This window comes from Belonocnema kinseyi, chromosome 6, assembly GCF_010883055.1.
Source record: "Belonocnema kinseyi isolate 2016_QV_RU_SX_M_011 chromosome 6, B_treatae_v1, whole genome shotgun sequence".
NCBI lineage: Eukaryota > Metazoa > Arthropoda > Insecta > Hymenoptera > Cynipidae > Belonocnema > Belonocnema kinseyi.
In genome coordinates, this window is record NC_046662.1 from 47,159,849 (window position 1) to 47,182,759 (window position 22,911).

Sequence of the window (22,911 nt, forward strand, 5' to 3'; positions counted from 1 at the left end):
GTAGAGTTTAAAGGATTTGAAGATTTGAAATTTTTTCTAGGAATTCACCCTGAATTCTTTGGAATTCTATTGATTTTTTTTTATTTACCTGAATCCTTCTAAATCCAAATTCAAATTGTTTTAAATTCCTTTGATTTTTGTTTTAATTCACCATGAATTTTTATAATTTCATCCTACATGCTTTTGAATTCTTCTAAATTTTCACTGAATTTTCACTGAATTCTACCCAATTCAATTAATTTTTCCATATTTTTGAATTCTTTTCAATTCTGTAATTGATTTTGTTTAATTAAAAATCCAACAAATTGGTTGAAAATTGGACCTTTTTTAGTTCAAAATTCGACTATTTCGTTGAAAATTCATATATTTTGTTGAAAAATCGTCCTTTTTGGTAGAAAATTATCTTTTTGTTTGAAAATTTATTGTTTTCAATTCACTTGATAGAATTTCCCTAAATTCACTCAAAATTTATTGTAATCAATTTTTTTTTATTTCCACAATTTTTCCAATTCATTTGAATTCTTTGAAATTCTCTTAAATTTTTTTAATTTATTGATCACTCAATTCTACTTCATTCAGTGATTAAAAAAAAATTTAATTATTTTCTTTCTTTGATTCTGAAGTCTATTGACCTCACCTTAAATTCTTAGGAATTTCATCGCATTCTTTAAATTCCCTTCAATTTTTCTAAGCTTATTTCAAATTTACTGAATTCAATTAAGTTTTTTTCATATTTAAAATTTATTTTTTTTTTTTAATTCACATAGAATCTTTATTACTTCATCCGAAATCCTTTTAAATTATTCTAAATTTTAACTAAATTCCACCCAATTCAATTCAACTCATTTTAGTTCATAATTCAACTATTTCGTTGAAAATTAATGTATTTTGTTGAAAAATCGTCTTTTGTGGTAGAAAATTAATCTTTTCGCTTGATTATGAATCTTAGTTATATGAATATTTTTTTATTATATGAATATTAATTATCAATTTAATTTAATTCCTCTTATTTCTTTTAAATTTTGCTGAACTCACTTAAAATTTATTGTAATCAATCAAATTTGTTTTCAATTTTCCAAATTGTTCCAATTCATTTGAATTTTTTGTAATTTATCATGAATTTTTTTAATTTATTTGAATCCTTCTAAATCTTCAATTCACTTAATTGGATTTATATAAATTCACTCAAAATGTATTGTGATAAATTTAATTTTTTTTCAATTTTTAATATTGTTTGAAATTCATATAATTTTTTTTTATATTCTCCTTGAATTTTTATGAATTTCATCGACTTCTTCTCTTTTATCTCCAATTCATTTGAATTCTTTTCAATTTATCTTGAATTATTGTGGAATTTTCAGTCACTTCTTGTGTTAGAAATTACTAGAGTTTGAAAAATTTGAAGATTTGAAAATTTTGCCTAGAATTCACCCTGAATTCTTTGGAATTCTCTTGAATTTTTTTAATTTACTTGAATCCTTCTAAATTCGCTCAATTCTACTTAATTCAGAAAAAACCTCGCCTTGAATTCTTAGGCATTTCATCGAATTCTCTGAATTTCCTTGAATTTTTCTAAGCTTATTTTTAAAGTTACTGAATTCAATCAAGTTTTTTTCAAACTGTTTTAAATCAAGTTTATTTTTTAATTCACCTTGAATATTGATGAATTCCATTGAATTTCATTGAATTCTTCTCATTCCTCCAAATTCTATCCAGTTTTACGGAAATTAATAGATTTTTTTAAAAACATTTTTTATAATTTATTTGAATACTTTTGAATTTATCTTGAATTATTTTGGAATTATTAGTCACTTCTTGTGTTAGAAATTAGTAGTGGTTTCAAGATTTGAAGAGGTTTGACGTTTTTCTTGGAATTTACCCCGAATTCTTTAAATTCTTTAGAATTCTTTGGAATTAAAAAAAATTTTTTTTCATGTTTTAAAGATTTGAAGAGACCTTGAATTCTTAGGAATTTCATCGAATTCTTTGAATTCCCTTAAATTGTTCTAAGCTTATTTCAAAGTTACTGAATGGAATGAAGTTTTTTTAAATTGTTTTAAATTCATTTAATTTTTTTAAATTCACCTTGAATTTTTATAAATTTATCCTAAATCCTTTTAAATGCTTTTGAATTTTTCTAAATTTTCCTTTAATTCTACCCAATTCAATTAATTTTTCCAATTTTTTTTTCAATTGTTTGTTTTGATGAATTGTTTTCAATTCTGAAATTTATACTTTTTAATTAAAAATCCAACTATTTGGATGAAAAATTTCCTTTTTTTAGTTTAAAAGTCAACTATTTTGTTCGAAATTCATATATTTTGTTGAAAAATCATATTTTTTGGTAGAAAATTAGTACTTTCGTTTGAAAATGTATTGTTTTAAGTTAACTTGATTGCTTTTTAAATTCAGTTTGATTTATTATGAATTTCATTTAATACTTCTCATTTCTTTTAAATTTCTCTAAATTCACTCAAAATGTATTATTCCAATTCATTTGAACTCTTTGGAATTCATCTTGAATTTTTTTAATTTATATGAATCCTTCTAAATCCACTCAATTCTACGTAATTCAGAGATTTTTTTTTAATTTTTAAAAGCTTTTCTTTAATTGAATGGAATGAAGTTTTTTCAAATTGTTTTAAATTCATTTAATTTTTTTTAATTCACCTTCGATTTTTATAAATTTATCCTAAACCCTTTTAAATTATTTTGAATTCTTCTGACTTTTTACTAATTTCTACCCAATTCGATTAATTTTTTAAGTTTTTTAATTGTTTTCAATTCTAAAATTGATATTTTTAGATTAAAAATTCAACTATTTCGTAGAAAATGCATACATTTTGTTGAAAAATCGTCTTTTTTGGTAGAAAATTAATCTTTTCATTTGAAAATTTGTTGTTTTCAATTCGTTTGGTTGAATTTCTCTAAATTCGCCCAAAATTTATTGTAATCAATCAAATTTGTTCAATTTCCAAATTGTTCCAATTCTTTTGAATTTATTTTGGTGTTTTTCTAATCATTAGTCACTTCTTGTGTTATAAATTAGAAGGATTTTAAAGATTAGTAGAGATTTGAACTTTTTTGGAATTCACTCGATTCTACTTGATTCAGTGTTTTTTTTTTAATTTTTAAAAGTTTTTCTTTAATTGATTCTGAAGTCTTTTAACCTCACCTTGAATTCTTAGTAATTTCATTGAATTCTTTGAATTACCTTTAATTTTTCTAAGCTTATTTCAAAGTCACCGAATTTAATTAAATTTTTTCGAATTGTTTCAAATTTATTCAATTTTTTTTTAATTCACCTTCAATTTTTATAAATTTCATCGATTTTTTCTTTTTTATCTCAAATTCCTCCAAATTCAATCCAGTTTGACGGAAATCATGGATTTTTTGCTGATTTTTTAGCATTTTTTCCAATTCATTTGAATTCTTTTCAATTTATCTTGAATTCTTTTGGAATTCTTAGTCACTTCTTGTGTTAGAAATTAGTAGAGTTTGAAAAATTTGAAGATTTGAAATTTTGGCTTAGAATTCACCCTGAATTCTTTGGAATTCTCTTGAATTTTGTTAATTTACTTGAATCCTTCTAAATGCACTTAATTCTACTTAATTCAAAGAATTTTTTTAATGTTTTTCTTTAATTTACCGAAATCAATAGATTTTTTTAAAAACATTTTTTACAATTCATTTCAATTCTTTTGAATTTATCTTGAATTGTTTTGGAATTATTAGTCACTTCTTGTGTTATAAATCAGTAGTGTTTTAAAGATTTGAAGATTTTGAATTCTCTTGAATTTTTTTCAATTAAAAAATTTTTTTATGTTTTAAAGATTTGAAGAGGTTTAGAATTCTCTTGAATTTTATGAATTAACTGGAAGTTTATTAATTCACTTTAGTTTCTATAAATTTACTCTTTTCTACTTAATGTAATGTATTGTAATTCCTCGGTAGTTTCAAGAGCTTTAAAAAATTTCAGACGAGTGTAAAGGATTTAAAATCATTTGGATTATTTTAAAAGATTACAAATTCTTTATTGATTTGAGTAATTTAATGGTATTTAAAAGGATTTTAAGTACCAGAGGATATTTAAAAAGATTCTCCGTCGTTTTTAAGTACTTTAAAAAGTTTCAAAGACTCTCCAAAGATTTAAACAATTTCAAGAAATGTCCAGGGATTTTAATAATTTTACGGTATTTTAATATTTTAATGGATTTCATAGATTTTTTCCCCATAATATCAGTGATTTCGTAGAGTTTTCAATATTTGAAGAGATCTTCAAATATTTTTCACAAATCATTTGTAATTTTTCCTGAATTCCTATTAATTTATCCTAAATCCCTTTAAATTCTTTCGAATTTTTCTAAATTCACTCGATTCTACCCAATTACTTAATAATGATATATTAATTATATATTAATTTTTCCATGTATTTGAATTGTTTTAAATTCTGAAATTGATAATTTTATTTAAAAATCCAACTATGTGGTTGAAAATTGGACTTTTTTTAGTTCAAAATTCGACTGTTTCGTTGAAAATTCATATATCTTGTTGAAAAATCGTGTTTTTTGGTAGAAAATTATCTTTTTGTTTGAAAATTTATTGTTTTCAATTCACCTGATTGAATTTCTCTAAATTCAATCACAATTGATTGTAATCAATCAAAAATTTCAAAATTGTTCCAATTCATTTGAATTCTTTGGAATTCTCTTGAATTTTTTAAATTTATTGAATCCTTCTAAATTCACTCAATTCTACTTCATTCAGTGATTAAGAAAAAAATTTTAATTATTTTCTTTCTTTAATTCTGAAGTCTATTGACCTCACCTTAAATTCTTAGGAATTTCATCGCATTCTTTGAATTCCCTTTAATTTTTCTAAGCTTATTTCAAATTTACTGAATTCAATTAAGTTTTTTTCATATTTAAAATTTATTTTATTTTTACTTCACATAGAATCTTTATTACTTCATCCTAAATCATTTTAAATTCTTCTAAATTTTCATTATATTCTACCCAATTCAATTCATTTTTCTATGTTTATGAATTTTTTTAAATTCTGAAATTTCTTAATTAAAAATTCAACTATATGTTTGAAAATTTTCCTTTTTTTTTTTAGTTTAACATTCAACTATTTCGTTGAAAATTCATATATTTTTGTTAAAAAATCGTCTTTTTTGGTAGAAAATTAATTTTTTGATTGAAAATTTATTGTTTTAAATCCCGTTCATTGCTTTTTAAATTCAGGATTTTTAATTCAAAGATTTTTTTTTTAATTTTTAAAGGTTGTATTTCATTTATTCTGAAGTTTTGAATTCTTAGGAATTACATGAAATTCGTTGCATTCTCTTTAATTTTTCTAAGCTTATTTCAAAGTTACGGAATTCAATTAAGCTTTTTCTCAAATTGTTTTAAATTCACTTGATTTTTGTTTTAATTTACCTTGAATTTTTATTAATTTATCCTAAATTCTTCTAAATATTCACTAAAGTCTACACAATTCATTTTTCCATGTTTTTGAATTTTTTTAAATTCTGAAATTGACATTTCTTAATTAAAAATTCAACTATTTGGTTGAAAATTTTTCTTTTTTTTTAGTTCAAAATTCAACTATTTCGTTGAAAAATCATATATTTTTGTTAAAAAATCGTCTTTTTTGGTAGAAAATTAATTTTTTGTTTGAAAATTTATTGTTTTAAATCCTCTTGATTGCTTTTTTAATCCAGGTTGATTTATTATAAATTTCATCTAATTCTTCTTATTTCTTTTGAATTTCTGGAAATTCACTCAAAATTGATTGTAATCAAATTTTTTTAATTTTCAAAAGTGTTTCAATTCATTTGAATTTTTTGGAATTTATCTTAAATTGTATTGTATTCATTATTCACGTGCGTAAAAAATTAATAGTGTTTTAAAGATTCGAAATGTTTGCTTGGAATTCACTCTGAATTCTTTTTAATTTAATTGAATCCTTTAAAATCCACTGAATTCTACTTAAATCAGAGAATTTTTTAAAGTTTTTTTTAATTGATTCTGAATTAACCTCACCTTGAATTCTTAGGAATGTCATCGAATTCTTTGAATTTCCTTTAATTTTTCTAAGCTTATTTCAAAGCTACTGAATTCAATAAAGTTTTTTCATATTTTTTTTTAATTCATTTAATTTTTTTTTTAATTCACCCTAAATTATTATTAATTTCTAAGCCCTTTTAAATTATTTTGAATTCGTCTGAATTTTCACTAAATTCTACCCAATTCAATTAATTTGTTCATGTTTTTGAATTGTTAAAAATTCAATTGTTTCGTTGAAAATTCGTATATTTTGTTTAAAGATCCAATTTTTTCAATTTTCAAAATTATCCCAATTCATTCGAATTCTTTGGAACTTATTTGGAATTTTTTTCATTTATCTGAATCCTTCTAAATTCACTCAATTTTATTCCGAGAATTTAAAAAAAAATTGATTTTTGAACAAAATATATGAATTTTCAACGAAATTGTTGAATTTTTAACTAAGAAAAAAGCAAATTTTTAACCAAATATTTGGATTTTTAACTTAAAAATATCAATTTCAGAATTGAAAACAATTTAAAAACATGGAAAAATTAATTGAATTGGGTAGAATTTAGTAAAAATTTAGAAGAATTAAAAAGGGTTTAGAAATCAATAAAAATCCAGGGCGAATTAAAAAAAAATTAAATGAATTAAAAAAATATATGAAAAATCTTTATTGAATTCAGTAACTTTGAAATAAGCCTAGAAAAATTAAAGAGAATGCAAAGAATTCATATAATTCTTAAGAATTCAAGACTTCAGAATAAATGAAATGAAAACTTTTAAAAATTAAAAAAAATTCTTTGAATTAAGTAGCATTGAGTGAATTTAAAAGAATCCAAGTGAATTGAAAAAAATTTATGGAATTCCAAAGAATTTAAAAGAATTCAGGGTGAATTCAAAAAAAAAATGTAATTGGCAAATCTTTATAATCCTTCTAATTTATAACACAAGAAGTGACTAATGATTAGAAAAAAATCAAAATAAATTCAAAAGAATTGGAACAATTTGGAAATTGAAAAAATTTGATTGATTACAATAAATTTTGAGTGAATTTAGAGAAATTCAATGAAACGAATTGAAAACAACAAATTTTCAAATGAAAAGATTAATTTTCTACCAAAAAAGACGATTTTTCAACAAAATATATGAATTTTCTACGAAATAGTTGAACTTTTAATTTAAAAATATTAATTTCAGAATTGAAAACAATTTAAAAACTTAGAAAAATTATTCGAATTGGGTAGAATTTAGTCAAAAGTCAGAAGAATTCAAAAGAATTTGAAAGGATTTAGGATAAATTTATAAAAATTAAAGGTGAATTAAATAAAATTAAATGAATTTAAAACAATTTGAAAAAACTTCATTCCATTCAGTAACTTTGAAATAAGCTGAGAAAAATTTAAGGGAATTCAAAGAATTCGATGAAATTTCTAAGAATTCAAGGTGAGGTTAATAGACTTCAGAATCAATTAAAGAAAAACTTTAAAATTTTTTTTAAAAATATCTCTGAATTAAGTAGAATTGAGTGGATTTAGAAGGATTCGAATAAATTAAAAAAATCAAAATGAATTCCAAAGAATGCAAATGAATTGGAATAATACATTTTGAGTGAATTTAGAACAAAATTTATAAATTTGCAACGAAATAGTTGAATTTTGAACTAAAAAAAGGAAAATTTTCAACCAAATAGTTGCATTTTTAATTAAAAAGTATAAATTTCAAAATTGAAAACAATTAAAAAACTTAGAAAAATTAATCGAATTGGGTATAATTTAGTAAAAATTCAGAAGAATTCAAAAGAATTTAAAAGAATTTAGGATAAATTTATAAAAATTCAAGGTGAATTAAAACAAAAATCAAGTGAATTTAAAACATTTTGAAAAAAGCTTCATTGAATTCAGTTACTTTGAAATAAGCTTAGAAAAATTAAATAGAATGCAAAGAATTCTATATAATTCCTAAGAATTCAAGACTTCAGAATAAATGAAATAAAAAGTTTTGAAAATTAAAAAAAAATTCTTTGAATTAAGTAGTATTGAGTGAATTTAGAAGGATTCAATCAATTTTAAAAATTCAAGAGAATTTCAAAGAATTCAAATGAATTGGAACAATTGTGAAAATTTTTAAAAAACTCGATTACAATAAATTTTGAGTGAATTTAAAGAAATTCAATCAAGTGAATTAAAAACAATAAATTTTCAAACGAAACGATTTATTTTTTACCAAAAAAGACGATTTTTCAACAAAATATATACATTTTCAACGAAAGAGTGGAATGTTAAACTAAAAAAATTCCAATTTTCATAATTTATATATATATTATATAATTGTTAGAATCGAGTGAATTTAGAAGAATTCGAAAGAATTTAAAAGGATTTAGGATAAATTAATAAGAATTCAGGACAAATTACAAATTAATTTTTTTTTAATATTTGAAGATCTCTTGAAATATTGAAAACTCTACTAAAGCACTGCTGTTATGGGGAAAAGAATCTATGAAATCCATTAAAATATTAAAGTTCACTTTAATTGAAAGTGTAACTATTTTTTTCAAAAAAAAATTTTCTGTTGAAAATTAATTTCTTTTTTTTTTAACTGAAAATTTGACCTTTCCATTTTTTGCTGAAAATTGATATTTTTTAATTAAAAGTCCTAATATTTGTTTGAAAAGTTGTCTTTTTTTATATAACATTAATCTTTTTGTTCGAAAATTGATCTTTTTCGTTCAAAATTCAAGTATTCCAAGCAAATATTCATATTTTTTTTCTGTAAATTTATCTTTTTGGTTTAAAATTCAACTATTTCGGTTAAAGGTTCATGATTATAGTTAAAAATTCATCACTTTGATTGAAAACGTAATAAGAATTCAGGACAAATTACAAATGAATTTAAAAAAATATTTGAAGATCTCTTGAAATATTGAAAACTCTACTAAAATCACTGATATTATAGGGAAAAAAATCTATGAAATCCATTAAAATATTAAAAATCCCTGGACATCTCTTGAAATTGTTTAAATCTTTGGAAAGCCCTTGAAACTTTTTAAAGCCCTTAAAAACGACTGAGAGTCTTTTTAAATATCCTCAAGTATTTAAAATCCTTTTAAATACCATTATTCAAATTGAATTTTTCCTAAATTTTCGAAATTTGTCCCGAAAAAAAAAGAGAAGGAAAAAAAGGGGCTTATTGTTATTTTATTTTAATTTTTAGGTGGACAAGTAATCAGTACTCGTTGTACCCAAAGATATGATGTTAAAACGAGAGCCTACAAGCTTCTCGGTTTAACTTTGTATTATGAAAGTAACAATCCTAGAACTGTGATACAGGGAAATAATTTGCAGCCGGGCACATGCTGGGCCTTTCAAGATTTTCCCGGATATTTATTAGTCAAGTTGCGCAGTTTTATTTATGTTACTGGATTTACTTTGGAACATGCTCCCAAATCAATTTTACCCAATGGAGATATGAGAAGTGCCCCGAGAAAGTTCAACGTTTGGGTCAGTATGAATCGAATTTTAATTTTATATTTTTCAGAGCGGCTGCATTTCAGGAATAACCGGGTAATTTGGCAAAAGTTTGAGAATTTTTTTGGTCAGTAGGGACCCGGAATTTGAATTAAAATTCATTATTTTTTTTATTATTTCAGGGAATTTTTGTATAACTGGAAAAACCGGGAAATTTAAGGGGATTGTTTTGTTTTTGTTTAGTCAGGGAATTTTTTTCGCGAGCTTAATCAATTTTTCTAAAAAATATATCATCAGAATTCAATGTTTGAAATTAATTTTTTTTTTCTGAATGAACTACTTTGGAAAATTTTTTATCGAGATTGATGAATTGGGAACTCTTTTTTTTTTCTGTAGTTAAAAATTAACTTTTTTATCTTAAAATGAAGCTATTCCATTTTTGGTTTTGAAACTTTCTTTTTTATGTTAAAAATTCAAATATTGGTAAAAATTACATTTTCTGGGCTGAAAATGAACTTTTTTGTCGAAAATTCATCTGCTTGGATTACAAATTTAACAGGTTTCTATAGAATTCGCATTTTGCGTTGAAAATTCAACTATTTGGTTGTAAATACACATGCTGCATTTGAAAATTGAACTACTTTGTTATGACCTCATTTTTTTGTTTGAAAATTTAACTATTTTGTTGAAAATTTCTCTTTTTTGCTTTAAAATTCAACAGTTTTCGAAAAAATTCGACTTTCCAGCTTGAAAACTTCATTATTTTGCTAAAAAATAATTTATTTGAGTAATAAATAATCTTGTTTGTTGAAAATTTCTCCATTTGGTTTGCATTTTTAGGGTTTTTTTTGTGAGTTTGCTTAATAAAAAAAAAATTACCAAAAAGAAAAATTTATTGAATTTATAAATTCAATGTTTGAAACTAATTTTTTTAGATGAAATTTTAAGTATCTCGTTAAAAATTTATGTATTTTGTTGGAAATTTACCAGTTTGTTGACAATATTTCCTCTCACATGAAAGAAAAATATTTGATAGTTAAAAATTCAAAACATCTTGAAAACTTTTTTTTTTAAATTATACTGTTTTTGATTGGAAATTAAATTACTTTTTTGATCGAAATATCATCTACTACATTTTTCGTTCAGACTTCATATTTTTTGTTATCGAAGGTTCATCATTTTAATTGAAAATTTATTCATTTGTTTGAAAACTGAGCTGTTTTATTGAAAATTCTTTTTTTTTCTTGGCGGAAATTTACTTTTTTACTGAAATTGTAATTATTGCAGAACTATTTGATTCAAAATTGTTTTTTGTTTTTTTAAATTGAAATTGTCATTATTCCAGTTGAATATTCCATCACCTCAGTTAAAAATACATCTCTTTAGCTAAAAATTAATTTTTTCTTACTCAAAATTGAGTTATTCAATTTTGGTTTAAAATTATATTTTTTAATTGAAAATTCATCTTTTTAGTTCAAAAATGTTGTTTGAAAATGTAACTATTTAAAAAAAAATGAAATTTCTTTTGGTTCATTTTTGTTTCAGCTGAAAATGTAACTATTCCCATTGGGTATTCGATAATTTTAGTTGAAAATTAGTTTGTTTTTTTTTTAACTGAAAATTTTACTGTTTAAAATTTGGTGAATAATTTATATTTTAAAATTCATGTAAAAATTATTCTTCTTAGTTAAAAATTCAAGTATTCCAGTTAAATACTCGTCATTTTATTTAAAAATTTTTATTTTTGGTTCCAAATTCCACTATTAGAGTGAAAATTCATCAGTTGGATTAAAATAATTTTTTTTAACTGAAAATTTAACCTTTCCATTTTTGGCTGAAAATTGATATTTTTAAATTAAAAATCCTAATATTTGGTTCAAAATTTCTCTTTTTTAGTTCAAAAGTAAAAAATTTCATTGAAAATTCATAGATTTTGTTGAAAAATCGTCTTTTTTTAATAGAAAATTAATCTTATTGGTTGAAAATTCATCTTTTTGGTTCAAAGTTAATTTTTTTAACTGAAAATTTAACCGCTCCATTTTGGGTAGAAAATTTATCTTTTTAAACAAAAAATTAATTATTTCGTTAAAAATTTACGTATTTTCTTTTGAAATTGCCTTTTTGGTAGAAAATTTTTTTTTTCTTTGAAAATTAATCTCCTTGTTTAAAAAGTTGTCTTTTTGGTTAAAATTTCTTATATTATAGTTTAATATTCATCATTTCGGTTGACACTTCATCTTTCAAATTATAAATAAATTTATTTGATTCAAAAATAAACGTTTTCGTTGAAAATTCATATATTTTGTTGAAAAATCGTCTTTTTTGTAAGAAAATTAATCTTATGGTTTGAAAATTGATCTTTTTCGTTGAAAATTTTAGTATTCCAAGTAACTACTCATACATTTTTGTATAAATTTTCATTTTTATTTAAAATTCAACTATGTCGATTAAAGATTCATCACTTTGATTGAAAGTATAACTATTTTTCTTAAAACAAAAATTTTCTGTTGAAAATTAATTTCTTTTTTTTTAACTGAAAATTTGACCTTTCCATTTTTTGCTGAAAATTGATATTTTTTAATTAAAAATCCTAATATTTGTTTGAAAAGTTGTCTTTTTTGGTAGAAAATTAATCTTTTTGTTGGAAAATTTATCTTTTTCATTGAAAATTCAAGTATTCCAAGTAAATATTCATATTTTTTTTCTTTAAATTTATCTTTTTGGTTTAAAATTCAACTATTTCGGTTAAAGGTTAATCATTATAGTTAAAAATTCATCACTTTGATTGAAAACGTAATTATTTTTTTAATATTGTTCTTTTCTGTTGAAAATCAATTTTTTTTTTATCTGAAAATCTAACTATATACCATTTGTAGTTAAAAATTCAACTGTTTCGTCAAAAATTCATGCATTTCTTGAAAAAGCCTCTTTTTTAGTAGAAAATTAACCTTCTTGTTTGAAAATTTATCTTTTTCGTTGAAAATTCAAGTATTTCAAGTAAATATTCACAATTTTATTTTTAAATTGATCTTTTTAGTTAAAAATTCAAATATTTCGTTTAAATATTCATCATTATAGTTGAAAATTCATCACTTTGATTGAAAATTTAACTTTTTTTTTAATATTGTTCTTTTCTGTTAAAAATTAATTTTTTTTAACTGAAAAATTAACCATTTGGTTAAAAATTTGTCTGTTTTTGTTAAAAATCCAACTATTTCGTCAAAAATTCATGTATTTCTTTGAAAATACTTATGGAGTTTTTTTGGAATATTTTTTGGAAAATTAATCTTCTTGTTTGAAAATTGATCTTTTTTGCGTTGAAAATAAAACATATTTCGTTCAAACTTTTAAAACTCTTTTGTTACAATATCATTTTTTTTTTATTTAAAATTTATCACTCTCAGTTAAAGATTTATAATTTTAACTAAAAATTCATCAGTTTTTAAAAATGTAACTCATTTGTTGAAAGTCAAATTTTCAACTAAAAATTTAATTATTCCAGTAGAAATAAACTATTTTTCTGAAAATCCGATTTTTTTATTTGTTTGTCTTTTTGGTTAAAATTTCTATTATTATAGTTTAATATTCATAATTTTAGGTGAAACTTCATCTTCCAGATTAGAATCAAATTTATTTGGTTGAAAAATACACTCTTTTGTTGAAAATTAATTTTTTTTTAATGGAAGATCCAAATTTTTAATTAAAAATTCAATCCTTTTTGGTTGAAATTTTTTTTTTTCTTTAACTGAAAATGAAAAATACTATTTCAGGTGAATATTCCATAATTTTATTAAACATTATTTATTCAACAATTCGTTTTTTTTTTTTTGGTTAAACAATCATTTTCACAACTTAAATCTTAATTATTTAAATTTTGGTTGACAATTTATTGTTTTCAGTATAAATTATTTTTTTATTTATTGAAAGTTGAACTATTTTAGAAAAATATTAATTTTTTTTACTGAAAATTCATATTTTTGGTTTAAAATTCAACTGTTCCAGTTGAAGAATAATTATTTTAGTTAGAAATTCATCAGGTAAGGTGAAAATTTATTTGTTTTTACTAAAAATGTAACTATCCTATTTTCTGTTAAATTTTTTTTTCTGGTTCAAAATTCTACTATTCGGTTAAAAATTTGTCTTCTTTGTTTGAAAATTCAACTATTACGTGAAAATGCATCTATTTTGTTGATAAATTGTATTATTTTCTTAGAAACTTAATCTGTTTGTTTGAAAATTAATTTTATTGTTTAAAAATGCACTTTTTTAAATTGAAAATTCATCTTTTTGGTTTAAAATTCAACTATTCCAGTTGAAAATTTATATTTTTATTTTCAATTTTTTGCTTTTTTGTCTTAAATCATGTTTAGAATGAATTTGATTAATTAAAATTAATGTTTTTGCGGCAAATATGAATATTCTACTTTTAATTTGACCGGGAAAATTGAAAGACCGTAAAAATTGACGGTTGTTTTTCAGGGCCTGAAGGACGAAAATGATCCCGAGCCTGTTTTGTTTGGAGACTACGAGTTCGTTGATTCTGAAGAGAGTTTGCAATACTTCCCTGTCCAAGTAAGTATTATTTTTTATTATAATTAAAAACAAAAATTTCGTAGCATTTTTTATTCCCCTAGGAAGCGTCCTAAATTGTGATTTTTATAAATTATTATATCATTTAGTTTAAAATGCTTAATTCGAAAATATTTCATTTTAAACATTTTCCATTTTTAATTTTAAGCATATATTTTAATTTAAAGAATTTTAAAATGCAGTTTTAAAGGTTGAAAAAAGTTAGAAGTTTTTAAAATCGAAGATTTTTTTAATAAAAAGCAAATCTGCCCGAGTTCGATTTTAACAGTTTTAAAAATAATTGAAGTGCAGTTTTGAGGATTTAAACAATTAAAAATTAAAAGCATTTAAACTTGGAAATTTTTGATTAAAAAAACAGTTTTATTTTATCAACTGTAAATATAAATAAATAAATTATTTTTGTAATGAATCTGTACTCTAAGTATAGAAATCTGAACAATAATTGATTTTACCAAACAATTCTGGATCCGTTCAAAATTTGAGAATTTGTAGATTGTAGCTGTCTTGATAAGAATTGAAAATTTAATAAATAAATTTATTAATATATTATTTCTATTAATTTTTTCAGCTATTAAAAAAATGTAAACGTGCGTTTTACTATTTTCAACTTAAAAATAAATCCATAATAATATAGTCATAATTAAAGATTTTTATTAAATATTTATTCAATATATATGTATTAAAAATATATATTTTTAAAATATATTTATTAAATATTTAGCAATTTTTCACTGTTCATTTAAGACGAGTAAATTGAAACCAAATATTTAAAAGAAAACAATTTAAAACTCAATTCTTTTACATAGAAAGCTTTGAATCTTTAGATTTTCGAAGAACTTTTAATCTTTTAGGGTCACAATTTTAATTGTTCTATTTAAAAAGTGTTTAATTTAAAATGAAAATTATTAAATTTTGACGCATAAATAACAATTGAACACTCATTATTTATAGAAAAAATTTGAGTAATTTTAAGATACATGTAGAAGTTTTGAAGAGATTCAAAATTAATTAAAGCTTGAAATTATTTCAAGTAATTTAAACGAAGTGTATTAACATTTTTTTCAGAACTTCTAAATATATTTTAAAATTAATCGAAATTTTTCTACAATTTTTTAAAATCCAGAAAATTAAATACAATTCTTAAAATCTTCTTAAAGTTTCTGTTACAATAATTTTTCAAAGTGAAAAATCATTTTCAATTTTCCTAAGAAAATTTTATTTTAAATTCGGCTTTAAGTATTTAAAATTATTTCAAGTTCTAAATTTATTTGAATCTTTTTAAAACTTCTAAATATCTTAAAATTACTCTAATATTTAAAAAAAAATAATAAGTGTTCTATTGTTATTTATAAATTCAAATTTAATTTTTTTTTAATTTGCAGAATTTTCTAAAAAATATAGAAAAAATTCAAGTCATTTTGAAATATATTTAAAAGTTCTGACAAAAAATTGAAAACATTATTTTGGATTTGGAAAATTTTGAAACCACTTCTAGATTTTTCAAGATTTTCTAATAAAATTTTTAAGATTTTGAAGGATGCCTAGACTATTCAAAATAAAAATAATTTAACTTCTAATTTAAGAACTGTGTCTAGCTTAAAATTACTTAAAATAATATAATTTTGAAAATTTTTAAAGTTCATTGCTTGATTCTTTAATTTAGAGTATTGAAAATGTTAATGTTTATCTGCATTTCATCAAAAAAAAATTAAATTGAAAAGTGTTAGTATTTTCCATTTCAATCGTGTAAATTTAATTTGTTATATATCGTTTATTGCTTTAAATGTAAAAATGTTTAGAATAGAGATAGATTTTTTTTAATTTGATTGACCGTGAAAAATGTTTTCTTTTCTTTTTTTTTGCTTAAGTTCGAACTAAACTCATAGAAACTAAAATTAAAACGGTTCTTCGTTAAAAGGTATTTTTTTGTTCGTTTTTTTTTTCATTGAAATTCAAATTTTGAATTAAAAATTAAACTATTCCATTTTTGGTTTAAATTTTTTCTTCTTTTTTTTAACGACTTAATTTATTATTTTTTAAATTAAACAATTTTTGCAAAAACCATATTGTTTGGTCATAAATTTAACTATGTAATTAAAAGTTGAATTGTTTTAATAAAAATCTAACTATTTTATTAAAATCCGTTTTATTTTTGATCGATAATTTTTCTTTAGTTAAAATTTTGACTAAAAAATGAATTAAAAGTTAAAAAATAATCGGTTTTAGTTGAAAGTTAATTTATTTTATTCATAACTCATATTTTTTGTAGAAAATTAATCTTCTCGATTAAAAAATAAATATTTTTGCTGAAACTTCAACTCTGAATGTTGAATTCTTGTCTTGAAAATTATTTTTTTTTTTCAAGACTTAATTTATTATTTTTTAAATGAAACAATTTTTTCAAAAACCATATTGTTTGGTCATAAATTTAACTACGTAGTTAAAAGTTGAACTGTATTTATAAAAATTTAACTATTTTGTTCAAATCCGTTTTATTTTTGGTCGATAATTTTTCTTTAGTTGAAATTTGGACTAAAAAATGAATTAAAAGTTAAAAAATAATCTGTTTTAGTTGAAAATTCATTTTCTTTATTCATAACTCATCTTTTTTTGTAGAAAATTAATCTTCTTGGTTAAAGACTGAATATTTTGGTTGAAAATTCAACTATTTGGTTGACTGTTCACATTTTTTTGTTTGGAAATTCGTTTTTAGAAGATTTATTTATTTTTTTTAAAATGCAACAATTTTTTAAAAACCATTTTTTTCATCATAAATTAAATTACTTTGTTGAAAGTTGAAATACTTCATAAAAAATTATTTCTTTTGTTGAAGATCTATCTTTTTGATTGAAAATTTAATTTTTTCTGTTTTGGTTGAGGATTTAACAATTTTGTTGAAATTTCGTCTTTCTTGGTTGAAGATTCATGTCTTTAGTTTGAAAATTTAATTTTTTCGTTAAAAATTTGTTTTATTTTTCGTGGAATATTAATTTTTTGAACTGAACATTTAACTGCTCTATTTTTAGTAAAAAATTTATTTTTATTACTTGAAAATTTGACTATTTGTTTTAAAATTCATCTTTTTAAATTTAAAATTTCAGTACTTGGTAAAAAATTTACGGATTTTGTTAATGATTCATCTTTTTTTTAGACAATAAATCTTTGTTAAAAAAATGAACTCTATGATTGAAAATTCAACTCTTTGGTTGTACTCTTTTCTTGAAAATTTGTTTTCCTGTTGAAGATTCATCATTTTAATTAAAAATTTATTTCTTTTTTGGTTTACAATTAATTTTTTTCCTTGAAAATGTGACTGTTCGATTTTTTGTAAAAAATTGTTCTTTTTTTCTTAAAAATTCTTGTATTTTGTTTAAAGTTCAGTATTGGTTTAAAGTTTAAACACTTCGAAAAAATTCAATTTTTATGAAAATTCATGGTTTCAATTTAAATTTAAAGTATTTGGTCGTAAATTAAATTTTTTGTTGAAAAGTGATATTTTCGGTTAGAAAATTCCGTTTTTTTTAATAGAAAATTTCTCTTTTTGGCTTAAAAGTTCAAAAATTGGACAGAAAAGTTGTGTTTTTGGATGAAAATTAAACTGCTTTGGTAGAAAATAAAAGTTTTGATTAAAAAATAAATATTTGAAAATGGAACTGTTCTGATGGGAATTCCTTCTTTTTTTCTTAGTCACGAATTAATTTTTTTAATCTTAAAATGTATTTATTCCATTTTTGGTTTTAAAATTTGGTTATAAAGTTCAAAATTTAAATATTGGTAAAAAATGCGTGTATTTTTTTTGAAAATTTGTCTATTTGGGTAGAAAATTAATCTTGTTTGTTGAAAATTCAACTATTTTGTTAATTTTTTTTTTTTAATTCAACAGGTTTGTGGAAAATTCATCCTTTTTTGTATTGCAAATTAATCTTTTATGGTAGAATAGTCATCTTTCTTGGATAAAAAAATCATCACTGTGGCCTTGAAAATGAACTTTTTCGTTGAAAATGCATCTCTTTGTTGTAAAATTTAACTATTTTGTTGAAAATTATTTTGTTTCAAATCAAGTTATGAAGTGAAAATTTAACGTTTCTATTTCTGGTTGGAAATTGATATTTTTGAGCGGAAGATATAACTTTTTTGTTGAAAATCTCTTCTTTTGGTTTAAAAATCAAGTGCTCTCTAAAAAAATTCAACTTTTCACCTTGAAAATTTTACTATTTTGTTAAAAAGTCAAGTTTGATGAAAATTTCTCCATTTGGTTGAAGATTCAACTAATTTGTTAAAAATTCGACTTTTTTAGTTGAAAACAATTATTTAATCATTCGATTTTTTCTTTTTGAAAATTCGTTTGTTTTTTTAACTGAAAATTTAAATTATTTATCTTTGGTTGTAAACTTATCTTTTTTAGATAAAAATTCATAAATATTGTTGAAAATTCCTATTTTGGTAGAAAATTAATCTTGTGGGTTGAAAATTCAGCTATTTGGCAAAAACTCTCTTTTTGAAAGTTCAATTATTTTTTGGAAAATTTAACCTTTTTTTTAAGTAATTTTTTTTCGAAAATTTAGTTTCTTTGTTGAAAATTCGACCTTTGGATTGAAAAATCACATTTTGTGATAGAAAAGTAATCTTAAGTGGTTAAAAATTCATCTCTCTTAGTTAAAAATGAATTTTGTTGTTGAAAATGCAACTTTTCTCGTTGAGAACTCAACTGTTTTCTGAATGATTCATCTTTTTGGATTAATTAATTAATAAAAATTAGCACCAAATACTCGGAAACTTAATTTTTCACTTATGGGGTTTCTTTTGGACCCTATAAAACAAACTTATGGTAGCGGTATTTAAAAATTAATATTATATTCGTGGTCTATCGTTAATTGTGAAGAGAAATGATATTTTCAACTCGATTCAACTAATATTAACGATTCTTAAAAAAATAATAAAAAATCATCTTTAATTCCTTCAATCCATGAAATTCTCTAAAATTCTAGATTTCTCTGAATTTTTTGAATTCCTTTAATTTCTTATATTCCATGAATTATTTGAATTATTGAAATTAATTGTATTATTTATATTTCTGCAATTACTCGAATGCCTTGAATTCTTGGAATTCTTTACATTTCTTCAATTATTTAAATTTTTCGGAATTCTTTTGAGTTCTTTGAACTCCTTAAATTCTTCGAATCCCTTTCATTCTTCGAATTTCTGGAATTCATGGAATTACTTGAATTCTGAGAATTTCTTAATTCTTCGAATTCCATGAATTTTTGGAATTGCTTAAATTCTTTAAATTCCTTAAATTCGTCGAATTCTCTTAATTCTTCGTAATCGTTGACAATTTTTGAATTCCTAAAATTTCTGGAATTTCTTAATTTCTTTAACTTCATTGAATCCTTCAAATTTCTTGAATTTATGGGAATACTTGAATTTTTGGAATTCCTTAAATTATTCGATTTCCTTTAATTCGTGGAATTACTTGAATTCTGAGAATTTCATGAATTTGTAGAATTGCTTGAATTACTTTAATTCCTTAAATTCGTCAAATTCTTCGAATTCTTGAAAATTTTCGAATTTCTTAATTTCTTTAAATCCCTTTAATCCTTGGAATTTCTTGAATTTGTGGAATTACTTGAATTTTTAGAATTTCTCAAATTATTAGAATTCCATTCATTCGGGAATTACTTGAATTCTTCGAATTCCTTAAATGCTGCAAATTTCCTAAAATTTTATGTATTCCTTTAATTCTTCAAATATCTTAAATTCATTGATTTCCTTGCATTTTGAGAATTTTTCATTTATTTAAATTCCTTGCATTTTGAGAATTTTTCATTTATTTAAATTCCTTGAATCCTTTCAATTTCTTCAATTTACTTAATTTCTTTAAATTCCTTGAAACCTTCGAATTTCTTTAATTTGTGGAATTACTTGAATTTTTAGAATTCCTTAAATATTTCTAATTCCTTAAATTTTTCGAATTTCTTCATTTCTTTAAGTTCCTTGAATCCATTGAATTTCTTGAATCTATGAAATTACTTGAATCTGTAGAATTTCTCTAATTATTCGAATTCCTTTAATGCGTGGAATTACTTGAATTCTTTGAATTCCGCGAATTCCTAAAACTCTCTGTATTCCTTGAATTCTTCAAATATCTTAAATTCTTTGAATTCCTTAAATTTTTCGAATTTCTTAATTTCTTTAAATTCCTTGAATCCTTCGAATTTCTTGAATTTATGGAATTACTTGAATTTTTAGAATTCCCTAAATTATTCGAATTCCTTTAATTCATGGAATTACTTGAATTATGCGAATTCCTAAAATTCTCACCATTCCTTGAATTTTTCGAATGTCTTAAATTCCTCGAATTCCATAAATTTTTCTAATTCTTTAAATTTTTAGAATTTCTCCATTCCTTTAAATTCATTGAATCCTTCGAATTTCATAGATTTATGGAATCACTTGAATTTTTAGAATTCCTCAAATTATTCGAATTTCTTTAATTCATAAAATACTTTGGATTCCTGGAATTCATGGAATTACTTGCATTCTTCGAATTCGTTAAATTCTTTGATCCCTTAAAAATTTCTATCACACTGCTTAATATGTTAGAAAAAATTAGTTTTTTTCTTTTTTTTTTAATGGATTTATTTTTGAGACCTTCCTGATGTGGACGCTTCCCTCTTTTTGTGCAGCAGGGCTAATAAAATGATTTTTTCCCAATAGAATACTTCGATAAAAACATCCTACGAATTTGTGGAATTGCGGATACACAGCAATCACGGTCAACTAGAGTACACCTGTTTGTACAGATTTCGAGTTCACGGTCGACTAATATGAAAGCGTAACTTAAAAAAATGTCGTGAGCAAAGTTCCATTATTCTTGAGGATGATGAAAACGCGCATCTTCACTCCTTTATCCCATCGTGCCTTCAGCTGCGTCATCATCATCATCATCATCATCATCATCCTCGATATTATTTAAAACCAGATGGAATTAAAATCGCACAGATTTTTTCGTGAGCGCATACAATTTTCAAAAATTCGACGTGCTATCTGTGTGTGAGTGATGTACATAAGAAAGACAGACGACTTCAGGGGCTAGGCATATACAATGCGTAGTGTAAAAATGTATTTTTGTAAATGAATTCCACCCGGGATTGTTCTTGCGACAGCAGATGCGTGAGACTGAATTTCCAAATAGTTACCCGAAGCTAAGGATTCACAAATTTAATTAATCATTTAAGATCGATACCGACGAGACAGTACAAATTGTAAAAAAAAAAGCAAACAAACAAAACAAATCGTTAATTAATAGACGTAAGTATTCTCTCTTCGCGCACATGTTGCAAGGCATTGGATGGGGCCGAAGATGTAAGACCATTTTCATTCTTATTATTATTCGAGTGACTTATTTATTTAGTTTAGTTTTGGACAGTCCTTAGAATTTATATGATATTTTTTCGAAAGATATTTAATTCTTGATCAGAAATTTAGTTTATCAGTATTTTTCAAAGTTCAGTTAATTTATATATTTAAATTTCGGTTCTAGTCTACGTGATGCCTTGACTCGTGCCACGAGAGTAGTATAGCTGAGCTTCTACGACGGCAGTTACCGACCGAGCAGATAATTACCGACAGCAGGTAATTACCGACCGCGGATAATTACCATCGGTTGGTAAATGTCGCAGGAGCCGCACAGCTATACTACTCACGAGATCAAAATAAAATAAAACACGCTTTTATAAATAATTACTGATAAGTAATATATAGATAGATATATACGAGCGGAAAATACGCACTCCAGTGACACCGTAATGGTCTTAAGTTCTGGACAAAAGCGACTTACGATAAATATTTTTTTTTTTTTATAATTGGCGAGTCGCAGACAATTTGTCGTGAGTTGATCTTTGCAGAGATCGTTTGTCTATTGGTCGAACATATTCCACTGATTTTCTTTGGTCGAAAAGAGTTAGCATTAACCAAATATTTCTCGCGTTGCACAAAATCCATTTGAGTAGCAATCATGTCATTTGCAAATGCTGCAAGAAGCACTTATTCGAACTGTGAAAAAAAAAAGAGTTGAGAATAATGCCTCTTTGAGAAACCATATCTTTATAGTGAGATTTTGCATAATCAACGTTTTTTTGTAAAGACTGTAGACTGATTAATTTTTACTGATTTTAACTGCAAAAGCACAAATGGCTTTGGCACATTATACTTAAACGCTGAGTGAAAATTATTGACGAGATGTCGAAAGACTTTGTTAATGATCGAAAAAGATTTGAGTACAATAAGAGTGGAAAGCTTAGGTTTTTTTATGTGTGTCATACTATTTGTAATGTAAGCATTATTACGCGCATGAAAATCGTAGAACTTTAAAATTTGTGAATAAAAAGTTCGAGAAATCAAAATCTGTTGTTTTTTAATGCTGCGGATCCTTTCCTTTAAAGTTTGGAGAATTTTTTCAAATAATAATTTTTTTTTTTAGAAATTTTTTTCTGCTTTACTCCGCGAGGAATCGAACCAGAGGTCTTCTAATTGCCGGTCGCGCGCTTTTACCACTAAGCTACTAAAGAAATATATAAAGGAATCGTTTTTTAGAAATAATTTGAAGAAAAAAAATGGTTTATAAATTTGTAATTCTTTTTCTAGAATTATTATTTTGAAGGTTATAAAAATAAAATTCTCGGCAGTTTATAATGTTACCGAATTGAAAAATTCCCAAACAATAATATTTCTGACAGATAATTGCCAAATAAAAGAATATCCGAAAGACAAAATTTCCGAAATATAACATTCCTAAATTT

At 22.9% G+C, this 22,911-nt stretch overlaps 1 protein-coding gene across 4 annotated transcripts in view; it reads left to right on the top strand.

The window, feature by feature from the left end:
• LOC117174105 (SUN domain-containing protein 1-like) overlaps positions 1-22,515 on the top strand; it is a 110,018-nt gene extending 87,503 nt beyond the window's left edge. For all 4 annotated transcript variants that reach the window (XM_033362854.1, XM_033362856.1, XM_033362855.1 and 1 more), the window contains 3 exons: positions 9,267-9,553; positions 14,000-14,092; positions 20,828-22,515. In XM_033362854.1, coding sequence (XP_033218745.1) covers positions 9,267-9,553; positions 14,000-14,092; positions 20,828-20,941 — 494 coding nt within the window. In that variant the 3' untranslated portion in view covers positions 20,942-22,515. The remainder of the gene's footprint in view (positions 1-9,266; positions 9,554-13,999; positions 14,093-20,827) is intronic.
• The last annotated feature ends 396 nt before the right edge of the window (positions 22,516-22,911 follow it).